The 18,549-nt window shown below is 31.7% G+C and overlaps 2 protein-coding genes across 2 annotated transcripts; one reads left to right on the forward strand and one right to left on the reverse strand.

Moving 5' to 3' along the window:
• The first annotated feature begins 1,824 nt into the window (after nt 1–1,824).
• Nucleotides 1,825–7,129, forward strand: LOC117682862 (uncharacterized). Its single transcript, XM_066080718.1, has 5 exons — nt 1,825–2,022; nt 3,700–3,784; nt 4,272–4,450; nt 4,957–5,115; nt 5,626–7,129. Exons 1-5 carry the CDS (start codon nt 1,980–1,982, stop codon nt 5,811–5,813), a joined length of 654 nt encoding a protein of 217 aa, XP_065936790.1. The 5' UTR covers nt 1,825–1,979; the 3' UTR covers nt 5,814–7,129.
• An 879-nt stretch (nt 7,130–8,008) lies between these two features.
• Nucleotides 8,009–18,285, reverse strand: LOC117682855 (protocadherin-like wing polarity protein stan). Its single transcript, XM_066082302.1, has 12 exons — nt 18,187–18,285; nt 17,693–17,824; nt 17,271–17,405; nt 15,756–16,050; nt 14,579–15,085; nt 13,259–14,481; nt 12,315–12,591; nt 10,973–11,121; nt 10,234–10,438; nt 9,526–9,689; nt 8,866–9,144; nt 8,009–8,297 (listed from the first exon to the last, which is right to left on the reverse strand). The coding sequence occupies exons 3-12, from the start codon at nt 17,329–17,331 to the stop codon at nt 8,218–8,220; spliced, it is 3,240 nt and encodes a 1,079-aa protein (XP_065938374.1). The 5' UTR covers nt 17,332–17,405; nt 17,693–17,824; nt 18,187–18,285; the 3' UTR covers nt 8,009–8,217.
• Between the last annotated feature and the right edge of the window lie 264 nt (nt 18,286–18,549).

Consider the following 18,549-nt stretch of genomic DNA (forward strand, 5'->3'; position numbering starts at 1 on the left):
GCAAAACAAAACGTATGGAATGCAAGAAACCCATCATATTTTGCGCCCAACAACGACCGTAAAAGCGTATCGTATAACAGATTGCACCAGGCACTGTGTGCTTCCAAACTCTTGTTACATAGCTAGAAAAAATATCGAATAAAAGCATTTCAATTTTATGTTTTCTTTAATCCATATTTAAAAGAAATGCTCTGATTTGGAATTATTCAACAGTCAATTCTCTTTGACCTCGTGTTGTTTTAAAACTCCTATACTTGTAATCAGTGCCTCTTTTCCTCGCTGTCGTATTTTCTGTTAGATAAATTCTTAAATTTATCACTTTTAACATTGTTGATTACCGGGTACTTTTGTCCATGTTCTGTGTACATACAACAATTATTTAAGTAATTAGGTAAATGACATGTATTTTGCCTATCAAAATGATTAGTACGTCAGGTGTTCAATAAAAACTGTCAATTCACAAATCCAACCCATTATGAAAAATTCAAAAAATGAAGAATACAATAAATGTTGGTAAAACAGTTTCAAAGGCCAAAAATCTAAGATATTTACATTATTTTTTACCCCTTTTCCCTTACACCCTGCTTTATATTTATTTATTTGTTTTTTCTCTATCCTATCCCTCCTCTTCGTTGGTGAATTGAATTAGAACAATTTTATCAAGAGCTTGGACTTTGGGTAGTTGTATCAAACAGCTAGTAACGCAGGCCTGTCTATTTCACTGCTGGCCACTCAGCCATGACTCTTTGAAATCAACAAGATTTTTCTGGCTTTTGAGCTGAGACTACGCAATCGGTGCACATTTCGCCTAAAACCAGCTTCAATTTAACTTGTTTTGACGCAACAGATAGATAGTTACGTCCAACCGAAAGTCCAAGGTCTTATTAAAATGGTTCTAAAATCACCCTTTCCCACCATATTTATAAACTAAAAACAATTTTATGACAATAAAATAAATACAGTTAGATTTTATTAATATGCAAATGTTTAAATTTTTTACTAGGTAAAAATGTATCGATTAAGCTAGTGAAATAGTCAGAATGCTTTTATCACTTGTGTCTGGGTTTTTTCTTTTGAAAGTGGTATTTATTAATACAAAAGTTGTTCTTATACTACACTGCATGTATACGAATGTATGAGGTCTTACCCTTAAAAATATTAACACCATGGAATGTGTACAATCATCGACAATCATAAAGAAGAGTGATTTATTCATCTCTCTCTCTCTCTCTCTCTCTATCTCTCTCTCTCTCTCTCTCTCTCTCTCTCTCTCTCTCTCTCTACTTTAAAGCGGAAAATAATTAACGAATAAAGAATCATTATTTAAGTATCATAAGGTTATAAAATACTGTCTGGAGTGATTAAATCTAATAAAGCCCAAAGTACTTTTTGATAGATGCGAACTTTCCCGGTTGTATTTAATCACTAGATAATACTCAAAGAACGATTTTCTATTTCTTAGAATATTTACATAATTTTCAGCAATTGTACAGTTAAACATTAAAATGGTTTTTGATGAAAATTGGAATATACATGATTACGAACTTGAATTCTCAGACAAAGACACTGGAAAATGTGTATTTATGAAATAGTCCAAAGTTAAGAATTCTTTTAAAAATCATAATCTTTCAATCATATACTAGGCAACAATATCGGCATTTCCAAATTTAAAAAAATCGAATATAATAGGTCAGTTCTATCTTAAGCACCGAAGGTAAATTAAAAATCTATGTTTTCTACGTCACGGGTTCATTGGTGCATGTTTGCTTGAAGTGCAAACAAAGACCTGAAGTACGTTGTAGAAATCTCAATGGACAGCAAAAGTTCATATATTGATTTCGCCAGTATTTAAAGACCCCAAAAACTGACCCTTACATGTATAAGTATTCATCATTAAACGAGGCTACAATTGATATTAAGGAAACGTTTGACATAAGGCTTGATCTAGAAAAGTTTTTTATTTTCTTAATCAAAAAATCATGTTGGAATATTCATTGGCGAGATTATTTTTCCTAATCTTGTGTAAGTACACATTTGTAGTATGTATAATATTTTTACAAGTGATTTCAAAATAATTTCAAAATAATTCGCCTTTTCTTTCTATCGAACTAGTCCCTTGTTTTTTCAGGGATTTGATTTCATATTTTAATCATCATGGATTGATTTTTTTAACACAAAACCGAAAAAATGAAATAAATCTTGTTTTTAATCCATTTCGCAATCGAGATTTTGCAGGCGTTACTCAATAATAATAATATTAAAATACAATTGCCTGTAGATTGATTTCAATTAACATGTCCGGTTTTAATATGTGTATTCGAAATGATGATCAAGTATACTAATATTCAAACAAGTATACAAATCTCTCAACATTTAATTCATATAATCTAATCTCAGAGAGAGAGAGAGAGAGAGAGAGAGAGAGAGAGAGAGAGAGAGAGAGAGTAAAACATAATTATACGTATGTCTTTCTCAATAAAGAAATTGAATTAGATATGTTATTCAATAAACATTAAACCAGTTTTTCTTCTAAGTCCCAAATCAGTTTGTTTAATTTATGGTAATTTCTTTACAATATTTTTTTTGTGAACAAAAACAAAACTCGAGCGCTAGTTTTGTTTGGATAACAACGAATTCTGACTTGTGTATATTGTTTGTACAAGCTTATCCTTAAATATAAAAATAATTGAAAGGATTTGACTAAACAATGAAAAGGCCCAAGTCAACCATTTTATACATATAAATTTTTAGATATCGTGTCTTGGTCTCATTGAAAAGAAACACATTCAAATAAATTTAAAGCCAAGATAAGTAATTTACGATTGTATGTAATGTAATAATAACGGGGTTACTTCTCTTTGCGTACTTTTTTGTCGACTCATCGCAGGCCTGCGCGGATTCGAAATTGAACAGCTGATCTGAATGAAAAGTGACACCTACATGTTTATATAAACGATTATAACGTACATGTATGGTTTATAAAAACCTTTATAACGTACATGTATGGTTTATAAAAACCTTTATAACGTACATGTATGGTTTATAAAAACGTTTATAACGTACATGTATGGTTTATAAAAACGTTTATAACGTACATGTATGGTTTATAAAAACGTTTATAACGTACATGTATGGTTTATAAAAACGTTTATAACGTACATGTATGGTTAATATAATCGTTTATAACGTACATGTATGCAATAATACATGATAATTTATTTTTGTGATATAAATTAGTTTTTAAATGACTTGCAAAATTCGAGAGATATGAATTTAGCATAGAGAATAACGCATTCTGTTCTCACGTCCGCTAAGAAAAAAACAAGGTTTACTTATTGAATTCTTACATTAAAATGAATCTTTCAAGAAAGACTTTCACTTTTCAATCTATTACTGTTTATACGCTTATTTTTGCCAGATTAAGATTATATCGGATATCAAATATATAATTTGATTTAAAAAAGTAAACATGCGCGGATCTTCTTATGTAGAAGGCCATTGGGCGAGGGCTCCGGATCCACCCACCCACCACTCCCTTAAAATTCATATTCATTAAATTCAAATGGCTAACAAAATCATGATACATCGGCTTCTTTACCCTACCTTAAACTCCACCCCAAAACCCAGTGGATCCACAGGTGGTTTATTGAAAAATGATGTTACATTTATTCATGTGCTGTGTTTTTTTTATTCGGACAGGTGTGTCGAAGGCGTCAGATGCTTGCTATTACAGTTACTACTATAGCTACTACTACTGCTCTTACTATTCTTCGGATACTAGTTTGTAAGTCAAAGTACTTTTTTAACAATGTTTTTTGATTGCATCCATTGAGTGAGGGTTGAGTGAGGGTTTGCATATCTCGTTTACCATTCATCCGTTTACAATTTGATATACATATATATATATAAATATATATATATATATATATATATATATATATATATATATATATATATATATATATATATATATATATTTCTTTCAATAACAAATATATTATCTTCTTGAATGTGAATTTAGGTAGGAGATGTAGATAACTTTATAGAGAGAAATACATTATGCCTGTTGTGTAGGCTGTATAAGAAATTAGTCTAATACTAAACTATTTAAATGTTTTACACTTCAAGATAGTTTTAATATGATAGCTAAAATATCAGCTGCAAAATTTTAAAGATAGATCTGATAGGTAATTTCTGACCACCAAGCCCTAGTAATAAAAAAAACCAATTATTGTCCATCACTCAACAATAATTGCTGTTTTCACTTGTAGAAGCGGCGGTGCCTGGGCTGGAATCGTAGTAGGGATGATAATATTTTCTGGGATTGTAGCTGCCATTATTTTCTATCTTGTATGCAAGAATGTATGCCCTGGGAAATCACCTTTTAGCCGCCACCTCGGGCGTACTCGTGTAGTCAATATACCGGGTTTGGTTTCTAGCAACAACACAGGTAAGAGTACTGTGATTTCAACGATATTCGTGGGTATCAATTTTCGTGGATTTGGTGAAAAACTTACACATTCAAGTTATGTAAATTTGTACCATATAACCCTATCAATAAAACATATTGATTATTAAAAATTGTAATTCGATAAACATTTGTTTTACGCAAAGTAACCCTATAACCAAACACACGCAAAATTAGTTACCACGGTGTCTGTTTAATGAGTTGTACATGTATTTTAAATTTTCCGAAAGTGTTATTATTGTAAACGTGTTCGAAATTTGTACACTGTCTTGTTGTTTTGAATTTAGAGAAATTAATAGTTTATCAAGGGCGTTCATAGCTACAAAATTAGTTCAAAGCGGAATTTAGATAACATTTATTATAATTTTATGAATTGTTAAAATTTGGACTTCAGTCTGAAAATGCTAGATGATCAAGAAGCCAGGACTAATACGGATTTTTAAAGATTGCACATACATATTCATTACATATATTTTTCCTTTTTGTAGCTCCAGTTCAAAACGCAACTCTTTCTCAACAACACGCTTATCCGCCCATTACAGTAACCTCTGGTCCTCGGAAATCACTTTTTAGCGGCCTTTTAAGCGGCCACTTCGGGCGTACTCATGTAATCAATATACCGGGTTTGGTTTCTAGTAACAACACAGGTAAGAGTTCTGGGATTTCAACGACATTCGTGGGTATCAATTTTCGTGGATTTAATGAAAAACTTGCACATTCAAGTTACGTAAATTTGTACCATATCACCCTATTAATAAAACATATTTATTATTAAAAATTGTAATTCGATAAACATTATTTTGTTTTACGCAAAGTAACCCTTTTAACCAAACACACGCAAAATTAGTTACCACAGTGTCTCTTTGATGAGTTGTTCATGTATTTTAAATTTTCCGAAAGTATTATTATTGTAAACGTGTTCAAAATTTGTACACTGTCTTGTTGTTTGAATTTAGAGAAATTAATAGTTTATCAAGGGCGTTCATAGCTACAAAATTAGTTCAAAGCGGAATTTAGATAACTTTTATTATAATTTTATGAATTGTTAAAATTTGGACTTCAGTCTGAAAATGCTACATGATCAAGAAGCCAGGACTAATACGGATTCTTAAAGATTGCACATACATATTCATTACATATGTTTTTCCTTTTTGTAGCTCCAGTTCAAAACGCAACTCTTTCTCAGCAACACGCTTATCCGCCCAATACGGTAAACGATGGTATAGGTCAGGGTTCATCCTTTCAGTACGGACAGCTCCCCAACCAATACGGAGTACCTCCCCCTGTCTACAATACCAACATCGGATCTGCACCCCCACCAAAATACTCTTCCATGTTTCGATGAAAACCTCGCCGCCTAAAAAACTTAATCTTAATTATATCTGCGGGATTATTATCCTCGTAAAATTTTGAAAAGTACTTCTCGCGGATTTTAAGATATCTTACATTAGTTATTATAGGTAATAATAATTTTAGGCACTCGGAATTTCATATCTTTGCTAGTTGTACAAGGCAACACAATATTAAATTATCCGCGTTAAATCTCGAAAAGCACCTCTTACGGATTTTTGAATTGCTGACAATAACTATGAAAAAGAAAATAACGCATTCGCGTTATTGTAATTAACTCTGTCGTATGCACTTTTTATGCAATAATGTTTGAATTTATCTAAAATTTTACCAAAAAGTTTACGGGAGCTGGATGCTAAACCAATTTCCTATCAGATCTATCTCAAACTTTGATGAAAAAAAATAGTGCAATTCAAAGCAATAAGCCATATAGTATATGAAAGTTATTTAAATAACTGTTTTTATGTAAACGAATGAATCATTATTTTACCCATTTTCTGTTTTTCCCCGTATGATACCTCATGTAGTGTGTAACCCTTGGTGAGCCCCTATGCATTTGATGTTTCTATGATTTCTGATTGGTTAATAATATTTAGGTATCTTATTACATTGTTAGCGTCCCGCATGTAAACACTGCAAAAAATCGGCGTAGTTTTTAAATATAATATATACTCTTATCAATATTTTTAGTTTAAAAGTTTACTATTATCTTATATCTTTGTACAGAAGTCTTCTTCTTAAGATAGTAATGTTGTCAAAAAATAATTTATTTGGAGAGGGTTTGCATAGGCTGCCTGTTCTCCAAATCTCTGTGAATTTTCGATAAAGTATACTAAATTTGTTTTTAATCAAATACAGAATTTTTGAACCTGAATATAATCTATGCAATCTTACTAAAAGAGTCGCTTCATTTCCTCTTTGTATGGATGATTCATTTTCTTTTTCAAATGAAATATATTTTTGTAAAACAGTTTTATGTACTTAAGAAACTGAGGTAAACATCAAGTCCTTTGTTTATTAAGTCATACTACATTAAGGCATGAAAAGCACTGACTCTTAAATAAAAGAAGACGTCTTTCAAATAGACTTATGTCAGTTTGGTGAAAAGTATATTCAAGTTTTTATTGTAATACAAAGATACCTCTCATTTTGTATTTTATTAACCAAAGGTGCGACTATATCTGTTTGCCATTCTTTAAAAAGTTGGGTGGTCAACAAGTTAACCACCAGATCTGCCTAAAAATTTTAAGGATGATAAGGCCATAAATATTTTTTTGTAAAGATAAAATCCAAGTATTTTAGCTTTTAAGTTGGAAAACATTATATATATATATATATATATATATATATATATATATATATATATATATATATATATATATATATATATATATATATATATGTATTTCAATGATTCAGTTCCAAATACAAGTCATTTTGTTTTTGTTGTTGCATATGCTACGTTGTTGTTGAAGATTTTTAAAGATAATGTGTTTGCAAATTTGTTGATGTTATATGGTTTTGTTTTAGTTTCACTTGAAAATTAATCAGTGACGTCTGATTATTAGAAAATACAATTTTATATACTGAATGAGCTTGAAGAGACTAAAGAAACATTGAATCACAACAATTCTGTTAAATCTGGAAGTTGTATGCTTTCAAATAATTTAGGTATTTTGAAATCTACCAACCGTAAATAGAACCAAAGCTTTTTTTGTTTGTTTTTTAGTTTGTTTTGTTTGTTTGTTTTTTTTGGTTTTTTTTTGTTTTTTTGTTTTTTTTAACAACTTAAAAAATTCAAATACAATTGTTTTTGGAATAAGGAAACATTCGTCAACAATAGTTAAAGTGCATTGGGGGATACACTTCAGAATTTTCCCCTTCTACATTATGCTCTATTTTCAGTTGCATGTTAATATTCATATATTGCATGTTTGTGGGCATCGTCAATCATAGACAAGGACAAACGGAACCTAATTGAGCACGTGTGTTAACATCTCGTTTGGGGTTTGCTGTGTATATTGGTTTCTATTTTGACGTACATGTTATTCTGATATATTGCAAAAGAACATTTAATTTTGTTTTGCACATTGAAACTCAGAAAGATTCACTACGTTGTGTTATATTTTTATATGCAATTTTATATAATTTGTTTTGAAAGAATAAATGATTTCTTGTTACATATTTGTCATAATTTATTAAACAGAAACATCAATTCATTACAAATAACATAAAATGTACATTAACTATCATGATATGCCAACACAATTTAATTTAATAATGTAAGATACATTTCACTTTTGTTTAAATTTGAATGTGTTCATTAAGATAATGAATTGTCGATTATTGATAATATATGTCATATTTCAAAGGGTTTCTCTTGTTATTCCTTTTGAGTTTTATCGAGAATCGCTGTCAGGGGTTCGAAGCCACTTTCTGGTCTTTGTTTCAGGGTCTTCTTCATAAATCCAACCAGTCACTTAGGATAGAAATATGTTGAATTTTTAAAGAAATAGTTTGATGATGTTGAGTAAAATTTTAGTGATAAAGTTAAGATGGGGGGGGGGGGGTAAAAATGGTTACCGTGCCCTAACTAAATTACTTGAATAAATATGATACAACTTGATTAGAAAATAACCGACTTTTCCATTGTCTGTTCAAATGATCCGCGCCAAATAAACGAAAATGTTAACTTAGATAAATTCTTAAAGATTAAAAGCTTTACTTAATAGAATTTAAGCTATTGCTGATTGGAATTACAGGGAGTTAAGTTTTAATGTTACAGTAACAATATCATCTACATCATTATAGTGTATATATATTGTATGATAAAATCGAATCTGTCAAAAACATTTGATTAGTTAAATGTATTTAATAATTCAAAAGTGGATCGACATTTCATTATTTAATCAATTTATATACGGATAATTTTGTATTTAAACTAGCATTCTGGCACTTTGAACAATAAAATGTTTGAAATTATATTTTTATTAATTATATTATATCAAATTTGACACATCGGTAAGATATTTCTGACTAATACATACCAAAATCAATGCCTCTGTTTGGGTTAAATGAAACAGGTTTTGTTGGTGCGGGCGTTGAAGTATTGGACATTGGATTCCCAAATAACGATGGGCTTAAAGTGACGCTCTTGAATTCCTGCCTCGATGAGATGCCTGAATAGTCAGGCGAAGTCTTCCCAAAGACTGGGGTGTCCGGTCTTTGAATGGATAAATTGGGTGAAGTCTTCATAAAGACGGGCGCTTGAGACCTCGGAATATTCAGTAATGGTTCATTTGTGTCCCTCTCGGGTTTAGGTAATTCTTAAGTAAAAATTTTTTTTTCAGGCAAAAATATATTTCATTTATACATATACTTTGTCTAATACTATGCTCATTATTTAGACAAATCAATATGTCATACCGGGTAATTACGTTGTTCTCTTATTCAAAAATTGTTCCACTTAAATGTAAACGCTAGCTTAAGTCTGTTAAAGCCTCTTGAATATAAAAAAAGAATTACATGTGTAACATTAATTTAACAGTTTTGCGGTTACAAAACTTTACGATTTTACACCTTGTATTTCACCAGCCAGCCCAGATCTGATGAACTTTGAATCAAATTGACATTCAGCAGCTCATGAACCAAATGGTCTATCAGAAAATTGAAGTAGTAAAGCTAAAAAAAAACATGAAAACACGTACCAGTGTGCTTTAGCGGGAAAACGGCTAATATTGACGTCACCTTCGTTCCTTTGATCTTACTTCCGGTCATCTCGTCGCTATCATCTGGTGATTTATCGCTCAAACTCTTGATTTCTATTATCTGTACGCGAGGATTTTTAGAGGAATTAAAAAAGTTAAAATCTCTGAAAAAGAAAAAAACGAAAAACAATGTAAGAAAACGGATACAAAAAATCAAGATATTCCGGTGGTCCAGAATTATAGGAATTTGACAAATTAATTTCTGTAAACTATTAAATAAATCATATTTTGAGCATGTCGTATTAATAATTGATTGCAGTGATTTAAAAAGTAAGATTGTAGATTATAGTAACGCTTTAAAAAATTAAATAGATACATAGATAACGATATGTACATAGTTTTTACAACATTTATGCAATGCTATTAAAAATTCGTATGACATTTGTTGTGATATGACGTACAATTAGCTTTTTATTCGCACCAATATTTGCACAATGGTTTTTTTTTTTATAAATTAACAAATCAAGAATAACATAAGAATAATTTTTCAAACAAAAGGTGTAATCATTTATCTTTATTTCCCACAACATTTAACAAAATGTGTACATATATCATTTTAGCATATTTCGATTTGTAGTTATGTCTAGAACAAATTTTAACAAGTAGATAACGGTTGTTATGAGGTCCAAACACTGTTACCAAACCCACCTATTTTTACACCATTTTCGTCTCCATGCCAGGTAAACAATGAGAACGGAAATGATGAGGAATGCCAGAAGACCAAAGGTCAGTCCCAAAATAAGTCCCAAGTCATTTTTTTCCTCCGCTTGTGTAACGGGATCGGGTGGCGAGTAAAGGAGCGTTTCTCCTAACGGTACTACTTTTTCTACCTGGAATCTGTCCCATGTCTTTCCTGGACCGGAATGAGGTCAAATAGAAACATTGTAATAAATTAAAAGTAATTCAACTGCGTATCTTTTCACAAACTACTGTTGATCTGGATTTGTTTTTCTGACATTTGAATGATTGTTGTATCAAATAAGAGATAAATAACATGTAACTGATAGGTAAAGGAAAAGGAATTGGAAAAGGTAAATTAAATATGTACAAGTATTTTTATCCGATGGATACGCAATTAAATTGCTGCTACACCTACACATTGCTGTCATCTTAATACTGCTCTTTTTACGTTTCTAAAGATATTTACTTTAGAATGAAGTTGTACTATAAAGTCACCAAAAAAGGATTACTTCGAGGCCAGTTCACTCAGCTACCTTCTCAAACCATTTAGATAAATTATATAATTGACCAAACCACAGCGTCCTTATGTGTATTATAGATCAAAATAATCCACTAGCAGCATATATCGTTCCAATCCTAATCCCTCCATTATTTGAAAAATCAATTAAAAATAGAATCAATCAATTTGATTATGTTTAAGATTTACCTTCGACTGAAACAGTTGGAATTTCGTTGAGGTTCAGTTGCAATCTTTCTATAAGGTCTCCATTCTTTAAAAACGTCTTCTCCAACTGCAAATTTTTGACGTCATTTGTGATGTCATTTCTTACAGCATATACATGTACAATAACTGACCTATAAAATATGTAAAAAACAAAACAAACAAACAAACAAACAAAACAAACAAACTACAGCTTAGTTTCCTGTGGATTCTGAAGGTGGGATGCTACAGTAAAAGTTTACTTTATGGATCGGTTTAGTATCATTTCTGAAACATAATTCATTGTTCAAAGGATTTAATCTATATTTAGACGGTTTCTTTACGTATTTTTCAAGACCAAAAAAAAAACCAAAAAAAAATACTATAATTTGCTTGATATTGTTATCTAATAAATAATGCCCCGTAATGTCAATAAAACAATGATGGAAAAAAGCACCTTTTGTTCATAGCTTTGGATAATAAACCTTAACCTGTTCAGTATTTTAGTTGCAACCAGACAGATTGTTCACCCTTTCGTTAAAAGTAAAAATATTTAAGATAGTATATCCTCTCTAAACAACGAGATCATGCTTCAGTATGATACTTTACAATCCATGAAATTAAGCTATGAAGTAGCATTAAATTGATAAACATTTAGGGGGTTTTTTTCTCAAGGTACGCTACACCGAGACTTATACTTTTTTAAGACCCTACGTCACAAGATGGCGAGTTAAGTGTTTTGTTAAACTGTTTGTATCAATCGATTCAGATGTATATCGTCATAGCTCAGTGGTTAAAGTATAAAGGCTTGTCAACCGCAGGTCATGAGTTCAATCCGCCTGGCTTCATGTTTACTGAATGAAATTTTTGAAAATATCATTTTTTTATCAAAAATTGCACATTTTTTCGCGTATTTGACATATATACTTCTTATCCATTATGCCATCATGCTTATTTGAGAAACTATTTCAAGGTGTAGTGAGGTACCTTAAACACAAAAGGTTAATATGGTAGAAACGCATCCATATATTTTATTTAATTTTTTTATCGGGTTTATTAAAAGCATAAATATTTTCGTAAACTTCATAACAAATAACAAAATATATATCATTAATGTTGGTTACATTAATGATATATATCGATACAAATAATCTAAACGCTCGATAATACATACTTTAAAATTAAAAAATAAGCAGCTATAAGGTTTTTTTCTGCAAGTGTATTGCGAAATTATTACATAATATTTATATAAATCGTCTCGCGGTATTTGCTCGCTTTTTCAGTATGAATACTTAAGACCAAAAATATCTATTATCTAAGTCCATGTAAACAGGATTAAAGTATTTACTGTATTTTGTCCGTAATGCACCAGCGTCGAACATATGAAGTAGGAAAATCTTCTCTGAATACCTCTTGCAAATGGTCGATAAACTCATTTTCCATTGCCAAATACGTGACCAACGTCAACTGCAGGTAAAACGTGATAACTACCATTTCTGACTCAAATGTATCAATCCTTACTAAAGCATCTTTTAGAGAAGTAAGTGGAGGTTCTCCTCCATCAAATGATTCGATTTGGAGAACGTATTTAGATTCTGTCAGTTGGTTTCCAGATTTAACATCTCCTGCAAAAAGTAAAAACATAAGTTAATGGTTATCAACGCGTAAGCGATATTTCTGTGCGAAATTTGATGTGCAAAGTATGTTTACAAAACAATTTTTACGTAACTGGGTAACATGTGATTATAAAGATTTGCCCCAGTGTTGCGGAACTTGTTCAACGATTTTGGCATTTGATGTAAAAAAAAAAAAAATAAAGTACATGTATCTTAGCTTTTGAAAATGTTTGCAAATTAACAAGAGTGTGTTAATGTTTCACAAATCTTTTGGAGTTTGTGCTTATAATTGATGAATAATATGCGGTTGGAATACATCCAAATAATCGGTAGACGAAACCAACTGGTTCCCTTTTTTATGACGCATTGGGTCTATTTGTTTGGTTTGGGTTACTGATGATTTTCATTTTTGGGGGTATCAGCATACAAAAAATCTAAAATCTTTTTATTTGTTTCGAAAAATTCATCTTTGAAAATAGACAAATTCGGGAAAAGTGTACAACTTTCCAACATAGTTTTTAATTGAAATTGTTTTTATATTGTGAAAGTCATAACAGCGGATCAAGAAGCATTACTTTTATACAAATGTTTTTGGCTCAGATATATGGGTTATTCAATTTTGGGCTTTTTTAAATAAACATTAGAATGTGTTAGAGTCACTTAATTGTATATTTACCAAAATTATCCACCTGGAACAGAGAATCAGTCTCTGTTGGGTTAAGTCGATAACTAATAACGGCATTTGCTTCAGAATCTCTGTCAACAGCTATTACTGTGGTGATAACTGCGTCACAATAATCAGTCATCGAAGCCTCTGAATTATAGAACTGGGGCAAGAATTGAGGCCTGTTATCGTTAACATCTATGATTTCGATAGTCACGTTAACTTTCGACGACCTTGGTGGAGCCCCACTGTCCCTTGCAATCATAGGAAACGTAAGTTCCTGGTATACCTCTCGGTCAACTTGTCTTTTTAGAATGATATCTCCAGATTCCGACCTTACACCAAAGAACTGTTCCGCCAATATACCCTCCTGTGTGGTGAAATCTATCTCATAGATCACCTCACCATTTAAACCCTCATCTAAATCCAAAGCTTTTGCTGTCAGAATCTTGCTTCCTTTCGCCACGTTTTCTAGTATTGATGCTTTATATGCTTGTTTTTCAAATACTGGCTTCTGGTCATTTATGTCTTCCACAGTAATGTTTACGTTGATCTCAGTGGAAAATGGTGGAGATCCGCCATCTTGAACTCGAATCCACAATAAATATTGTGCCTCGATCTCGCGATCTAAATCTTTTATCGTATATATTTCTCCAGACGATTGGTTTATAGCAAACATCCCGTCCCCTCCTGTCCATAGAGTCGCTATACTATAAAACAACTTGGAGTTTTCTCCTTCATCACCATCGGTTGCCTCCACTTTTCCAACTGTTGTCGCTAACATTGTATGTTCTTTCACGGAAAAATCGTACGAAGACGATTTGAACGCAGGTTTAACATCGTTCACGTCATCTATATTTATAGTAGTGGTCACAGACGTGGAAAACGATGGATCGCCTACGTCAGCTACCTGTATGACGATCTCGTACCTTTCGACGAGCTCCCGGTCAAGCTTAGATGACAATATTAGATATCCGTCTGTAGGGTCTAGAGTGAAGCTAGAATCAATATTTCCAGTTAGAATGCTAAAGTTGAAGTTGCTGTTATTGTCTGGATCTTGAACCTTTATTGAGAAAATCGTAATACCAATTGCAAAGTCCTCTGGTATTGTTGTGTCGTAAGTTCCAATGACGGATGGTGGGTTGTCATTAACATCTGTGACGAGCACATCGACTGTAAGAGTCCCACTTAACTGCGGATTCCCTTTGTCAGTAGCAATGACTATCATTTCATATCTGAAAAGAAATGTATAATATCAACATTTAGATACGGCTATATTTGAAGAAAAAGGCGAACTTTCCTCAGTATAGAAAAGCAAATTTTTAGAGGTACCTTTCAGTAGTTTCTCTGTCCAAATCATTTGTAACCGTCACAACTCCGCTGTTTGGGTCAATTTCAAAGGGGACATTTGAATCAGAACTATAGCTTAGTTTGTTGTTGCCGTTGAGCGCAGAATCTTTGTCTGAAGCGAATATTTGTGTCACTGATTTGCCAACTGCCACGTCTTCTGGTATCCATATCTGAATTGTGCTCGAAGAAAACATTGGTTGATTGTCATTGATATCCTTTATTTCAATCCTTACAGAGCATACTTCAGACTGCTGTGGAGTCCCTTTATCAGTCGCTCTGATCACCAAAAGAACTTCTGTTGCAACCTCGTAATCTGGTGGAGAATCGACGATGAGTTTTCCAGTGTTTGGGTTAATTTGGAAGAAGGACTCTCCGTTGCCCGATACTATGCTGTAACTTAGCTTCATGTTGTCCCCGGTCGTGTCTTTATCATCGGCTGTTACAGACTCAATAGTCTGACCTGACGCTGTGTTCTCGTTTACAGAAAACCTGAAGGTAGAACCATTAATAACGGTGCAATATGTAAGGAGACTGGGTGGTCAACAGATTACCAATCATATCTAATTTACATTTTCAGATATGATTTTTATAGTTAATTGTACAGACTATAATTTGGTCAAGAAAAAGTACACATATTTAAGCTTTTAAATCTGAATACGTTCTTATGTCTTTATGAACAGTTTTTCAGGGTTTTTTCCAAGGAGATCAGTATAGTCTAAAATCGTTCAATACCATCAAGCTCTCTTAAAACTTTTAGCATATATGTATCATTATAATCTGATAAATCTGCGTTCCACGCAAAATATCAATAAAAACAATACGTTGCTTGCTTTGTTAAGAAAGGAAGATGAATTGAAAAATGTTAAAACTCTAATTGCATGTTCAGTGATGTGCATTATCAAACATATATTAATACTGTCAAGTGTGTGTTAGTATACTTTTTTTTTGGGGGGGGGGGGTATTTACTTTTTTTCAATTATAATATTCATATAAAATAGTTCAATGAGGCTGGATTGTCAACAAATTAACTATCAGAACTAACTAACCTTTTAAGATAAGGCTATTATTCCATATTTTTATAAAGAGCTATTAGTCTTCTTAAAGAGAACAGTAGTCTAATTATGGCTATGATGACCACAAGATCTTCTTAATAACTTACCTGTAATTTGATTTAGTAAACTGAGGAGGCTCATTCACATCTATAACTTCAACCATCACTGTAGCAGTAGACTGCCTACCTCCATCAGAGGCCAAAACGTGAAGTTCGTAAACATCTTCCATTTCTCTGTCTAAAGGACTGGTAAGGAAAATTTCGCCGCTGTTGGAATCCAAAACAAAGTTCCTGTACGTGGTTCTAAAGTTGTATGTGAGTCGGTCATTGTCTCGGTCTATTGCAGAAACGGTTACTACAGGAGTTCTTGGTAATTGGTTTTCTGGTATCGATACTTGAACGGCTGGGTAAGAGGGAAAGGTAAGTAACTGATGAATACTCATTAAAAGTAACTGATTTACGCCCATTTTATATAACTAAAAAGTGGTTTGACTTATATATGCTGTTGTTTTTAAGTTTTGATTTTTATGAATGAAGTTTGGTAGTTAAGTTTAGATGCTTAATGTAGTAAATTAAAGTTGTTTCATGCCGTCGATGTTTTATAATAAGAAGTTGTAATTTCTCTTTTTATTACGATCTTAAGGGGATGTACGGCCATCTTGTTTGATGACGAAACATGTAAACATTTCTAGAACTGGTTTGTTTCTGCAAAAAAAAACTGACCAAAACCGTTCTCAAAAGATTTTATTCCCTTAGACCTGGGCAGCTGCAAATTTAATTAAACATTACAAAATCTGGGAAAAAAATTGAGATGTCATTTGTGTCCACTCTAAAACCATTTGTTGATGAAAAGGTTGAAGCTTGCCCATTTAGGTTATAACAGCAGCTCTAGATCCGTCTTAAAGTATGGTTCCTTATTCTTAAAACGGGTCTCAGAAACTAACAGTTGACACGATAGATTCTTATGTGTCTAATGAAGTACATTGAAGTTATATAATCACAGAATAATATATGTATATTTTCTTATTATTCAAAACTTAAAAAAAAAAAATTTGGTCTGGTACATTCCACACATATTGTTTTGAACTGACATATATTTATTTAATTTCTATGGAATTATAACTTCAAAGTGCTTCAATAGACACAGGGTTTTAAGTATTATGCGTTGTAATTTTTTTTGTTCTAAAAAAGATGTCGAGCCGACATTTTTGAGACAATGCTACGAGATAAATGTGCAAGATTCAACATTTTTCTCCTAAATGTTGTAGGTTGTAGAGTGGACACCAATGACAACCTCTCATACTTGGAGATTTTCTAAATCAGTATTCAGTTTTATGTTTGCAATTGCTTTGTTCAAAGTGATTAAAATACACATTGTACTGTGCTTCTTTAAGGATGTGCATAGAGAACAAATCGTAAAATCTCATAGGTTTTGCTTTTGTATCCTTTGACAGCAGATTCATAAATTTTGGGCATAGACAAATCAGCTGAAAATATTTTTACAGTTTGGTTCACATGTGTACAAGATGGCCTTACACCCGCCTTAAACTTTACCAAAATGTAGATCAATCTTTTGTATATGTGTGAAACTAGTAATAATACATGTATAAAGCGGTCCTTTACCTGATTTAAGGAAAGTGGGTGGCCATTCGTTTTGATTAATAATTTCGACTGCTATCGACATGACTGTTGTGAATTTTCCATCGTTAATCGAGATTTCTATACTGTAAAATGGCGTTTCTTCATAATTCAGTACACCTATTATGGAATAAATTGTTATGATATGAGTAAGTTTCTTTATTAATTCTACATGTATTTATACAAAATATAATAAACACAAAGCTCAACATTCCAAAATTTATAATATCAGCAATTAAAAATCATTTGAAAATACATTGACTTTTTTCATTTTGGTAATTTTTTGGTTTGTTTGATGTCTTCATATTTAAGTTTTAGTTAGTTTTAATCGTCGTTTTAATTATACTGTATCATATTTACATATTCAACTATATTAAAGTTTATAACTTAAAGTTAAACTACATTACCATTAACTTTAAGCTCTCCAAAAGGAGACACTGTGAATCTATTGTCACTTGGCTGTTGATTGAAAGAATAAGAGAGGGCATCTCGATCCCGATCTGAACAACCCAAATTTGGGATGACAACGAAACCAGTATCTGTATGAAAATCAATCTAATGGTGCATAAATTTTTCACGGGAAACTAATCATAAATATCAAATTTCGTTACATTCGTATCATCATAAAATGATTTATGCAACTGGTTTTCAAATTGATAGCCAAAGCTTATGAAGAAAACCAATTTTATTACAATACAAAGTGTTAAACAGTAGTTTCATTTGAATTTAGAATAAATTATTTTGAATTATTTTGATGTTGATTTTTTTATTGACTTTTTTTACTGTACCAACATCAAATAAACAAACGGTCATAAATATTGTTGGAAAAAAATCCGCCGTATAAAAGCATTATCCAACAAAATTAATATTGTACATGGTAAATAAAATCCGTGAGCAGTACCTGCTAGTTCCGAGACTGAGGCTGTCAGCACAGATTTCTGACACACTGGCCAGTTATCATTGACGTTCTGTACATATACATTCACGCTCCCTGTCGTCTTTTACCCAACGCAGTTTGAAATAACAAATGTATCATTACATTACATAGTACACTGTACATCTCTGTGGTAAGTTTAATGTACCATTGTTCGCAAAGTAAATTATTTTTATACATAATATTTAATATTTAAGATGCAAATTATGGATAAATTTGTCAAATAAGATGATAAACGTTGCATTGCTCCAGATTTCAGAAAGAAATTTTGAATGTTTAGTTTTTAAATAATGCTTTATTGCTTTAATTCAGTGCTAATCCCTAATGATA

This window comes from Magallana gigas, chromosome 4, assembly GCF_963853765.1.
Source record: "Magallana gigas chromosome 4, xbMagGiga1.1, whole genome shotgun sequence".
NCBI lineage: Eukaryota > Metazoa > Mollusca > Bivalvia > Ostreida > Ostreidae > Magallana > Magallana gigas.

Excerpts from the sequence above, each read along its gene's own strand:
- LOC117682855 (XM_066082302.1), bottom strand. The coding sequence starts at position 17,331 with ATGTCGATAGCAGTCGAAATTATTAATCAAAACGAATGGCCACCCACT. Across the intron at positions 15,086-15,755 it reads TTTACTAAATCAAATTACAG|GTTTTCTGTAAACGAGAACA; the intron begins GTAAGTTATTAA and ends TTCTACCTTCAG. Across the intron at positions 9,145-9,525 it reads TTTCCCGCTAAAGCACACTG|AATTACCTAAACCCGAGAGG; the intron begins GTACGTGTTTTC and ends TTTTTACTTAAG.
- LOC117682862 (XM_066080718.1), top strand. The coding sequence starts at position 1,980 with ATGTTGGAATATTCATTGGCGAGATTATTTTTCCTAATCTTGT. Across the intron at positions 2,023-3,699 it reads ATTATTTTTCCTAATCTTGT|GTGTGTCGAAGGCGTCAGAT; the intron begins GTAAGTACACAT and ends TTATTCGGACAG. Across the intron at positions 3,785-4,271 it reads TATTCTTCGGATACTAGTTT|AAGCGGCGGTGCCTGGGCTG; the intron begins GTAAGTCAAAGT and ends TTTCACTTGTAG.